The sequence below is a fragment of the Tarenaya hassleriana genome, unplaced genomic scaffold, assembly GCF_000463585.1.
Source record: "Tarenaya hassleriana unplaced genomic scaffold, ASM46358v1 Cleome56, whole genome shotgun sequence".
NCBI classification, from domain to species: domain Eukaryota; kingdom Viridiplantae; phylum Streptophyta; class Magnoliopsida; order Brassicales; family Cleomaceae; genus Tarenaya; species Tarenaya hassleriana.
Window position 1 is genome coordinate 21639 of NW_010968188.1, and position 3447 is coordinate 25085.

General features: G+C 41.6%; 1 protein-coding gene across 1 annotated transcript; it reads left to right on the top strand.

Annotated features, from left to right (window-relative positions):
- The first annotated feature begins 1224 nt into the window (after positions 1-1224).
- Positions 1225-2286, top strand: LOC104798676. The gene has a single exon (XM_010520852.1). The coding sequence runs from the start codon at positions 1225-1227 to the stop codon at positions 2284-2286; it is 1062 nt and encodes a 353-aa protein (XP_010519154.1).
- Positions 2287-3447: the final 1161 nt, after the last annotated feature.

The window sequence follows — 3447 nt, forward strand, 5'->3', positions numbered from 1 at the left end:
TCATGACGCTAGTCCATGTGACAATCTCATGCGGGTCAATCCAGTATTCCGTTCTCCAACGAATACCTATGACTGTGATCGTATCCAATACCCATGATAATCTATACGATCATCAATCACACATCATACTAGTCTTATTATGTCATCATTCCCATAATGACACAAGACTAGGGAGTTTAGTATCATTCATAATGATACATGGATTTCATAACACATCTAGTATGCAAGAACATGTAATGAATCAAATACTCTCATAAACCATAGAAAGTATCAATACATCAAATGTATCTAAATAAATCTCATAAACAGTACATTATAGTGCACTAAACCAACATAGAGTTAGATAATGGCAGTGATGATGAGTTATATATTGGAACAATTTTTGGAAATAATGATGATGGTAGAAGTAGAGTATGTGAAAGTAAAATTAGCCATATATAAGGTCGGGATGATGGAGAAGGTGATGGTGACGATGGAGATTGGAATAATGATGGTAGAGATCATAGTGATGATGAAAAAGAAAAAAGCAATGATGAAATAGATGATGGTTATATGGACTAATCAAGTGATGACGGTAAAAAGAAGCCTTTTCAAGTAGGACAATGTTTTTTAAGCAAAGATTTATTTAAAAAGGCCGTGGATGATTATGCTATAGATGAAAAGTGTAATTTATATTACAAGAAGTCAATAAGTGACAGAATTGAGGGGAAGTGTGGTATGGAAGGTGTAAATGGAAGATTTATGCGTCTTTGGATAAGGATTCAGGAAGATTTGTTGTCAAAACATTAAAAAATTGCATACGTGTTCTTGGAACTGCAAAATCAGATTGTTGACGGCACGGAAAATTGCCCGCTTGATACTCGATGACCTTAGAGCGGATTCAGATTTGAATGCTCGGAAAATTAAGAAGATGTTATTGTCAAAGTATAGTGTTTGTTACAGGTTGTTATGGTTGTTCTATCTATACAGATTTCATTCTTATCACTTATAACTGATGTATAGGAAAGTTTGTTTATTTCTTCCTGTATATAAGTTCTATACCGATCGCATATATGAATACAAGGAAAACTTTTCCACTTTGACTTTCTCTAAACACAGACTCCTCTGTTTCTCCCTGTTTTGGTCGTCCGTAACAGAGCACTACCATTGCTCCGGTTATTATAGTATCAGAGCAACACTAAAGCTCCGCCTGCCTTTTCTATTTTTTTTCCTTTATCTGGCATAATGTCCTCTGCTTCGACTGATTCTTCGTCGGATCTGTCCACCCCTACGCCTACCCCCATGATTTCCTTACCATCCGATCCCTACTCTAGCCCTTTATATCTTCACGCTGCCGACACATCCAGCACCTCGCTCAATACTGAGAAACTCATTGGCGAATCCAACTTCAATGTCTGGTCTCGGTCGATGTTGAAGGCTCTCAACGCCAAAAACAAACTCGGGTTTGTTGATGGCTCACTTTCGCAGCCTTCACACGATGCTGCTGATTTTGGGTTGTGGTCTCGGTGCAACGATCTCGTCTGTACCTGGATCAACAATTCGGTTTCTGCCGACATTTCCAGTCTCATTATCTATCTCGATAATGCGCATGACGTGTGGGTCAGTTTGGAGAATAGGTTCAAACAGAAAAATGTTTCGAAGATATACAATATCCAGCAGAAGATTGACGGTTTACATCAAGGATCTTTGGACTTGAACGCATATTTTACCAAGTTGACTGGTCTTTGGGAAGAGCTCAAAAATCATGAGCCTTTCCCGACCTGTACTTGTAATGGTTGTTCGTGCAACTTGGTGAAACGATGGGAGGAATTCTACGATCTTCGGAATGTGGTTCGCTTCCTTATGCGTCTCAATGAGTCATTTACACCAGCTCGTCGGCAAATTTTGATGATGGAGCCGCTGCCTAATATCACCAAGGCTTACAATCTGATTTCCCAGGAAGAACAACAAAGACTTGTTACTTCCCCTTCTGATTCTGTGGCATTCCATTCTCAGGCTCATGGAACTGGCTCTCGACCACAGAACAAGTCCAAGCCTCAGTGCACTCACTGTGGTCTCTTCGGTCATACAGTTTCTCGTTGCTTCAAAATATATGGTTATCCCCGTGGCCACAAGCTGGCATCTTCCGGATCACGCACAACTGCACCAAATTCCTGGAATCATTCTGGTATTCTCCCATCACCATCGTCGAATAGTCAACACCGTGTTAATATGGTTAGCACAATGTCAGATGCTCCTACTATTGGCTCTTCTGCACCGGAGCATGGCGCTTCGGCTCTCGCATAGGCACATTCTCTGATTTCGCATTTCAGCAATCAACTTCAGGGGCTTAGCAACTCTCTCGCTGATCGTACATCTGCAGCCCAACCACTGAACTCCTCCGGTACTTTTCCTGTTCGCCCTCTCTTTTCTACTGCTAACCCATATTTTCCCATTTCTTCTACAACCTGGATTTTAGATACCGGTGCCAGCAGCCATGTCTGTTATGACAAGACCTTGTTCTCTGATATGAGTGACATCTCACCAATCTCGGTCTCTTTGCCAACTGGTGATTCGATTACAGTGTTTCAGTCAGGAACTGTCTTCCTTTCACCTCTACTCACTCTTTCTTCTGTTCTATATGTTCCATCATTTCATTTTAATTTACTTAGCATCAGCTCTCTTACCAAACACACTTCTTACTCTGTGACTTTCTTTGCTGATGCTTACTCTATTCAGGACCTTTCTCGGGGGTTGACGATTGGCAAGGGTAGCCGTCGCCATGACCTTTATCTTCTGGACATGGATCCTCTCCCGCTTCCTCCTGTTTTGGTTTCTTCTTCAGTTTGCAATAATACTCCTTCCGCTGGTTTCGATGTCTGGCATCACCGTCTTGGTCATCCGTCCGATATCAAGATTCATGGTCTTGCTGGCTTGGATCAACTTCGTTTTTCTGTTTCTTCATCAAATAAATCTCATTGTGATGTTTCCCCTTTGGCAAAACAAAAGTCTTTATCATTTCCGCATTCTCCTCATTTGTCTTCTCATCCTTTTGATTTGTTGCATCTAGACATTTGGGGTCCGTTCCATACACCAACGGTGGATGGTCATCGGTGTTGGGTTTTCCTGGGATCTCATGAGCGAATCCTATTCCTAAGAGATCGATTCTAGGGTTTGCGCAGCGGATGTAAAACAAAAATTTAATAAACCCTAGAACCATGCTACTATTGAAATCGTAGAAACGTTACGCTTACCTCAATCGATCCGGGGCCTGTATCAACTGAAGAATTCGTTCGATCACGAAAGGCAGGAAGATTACCTCGCCCTCTACACGTATCCACACCTCGGGATGGATTCCAACGATTGGAACTTGTCTGCTAGGACTCGAATCTCAATTCGATTTGTGCACCGAGAAATCTCGAGACTTAGAACTCGTTTTTGGATCTCCAAAAACTCTCTCTTTTCTGC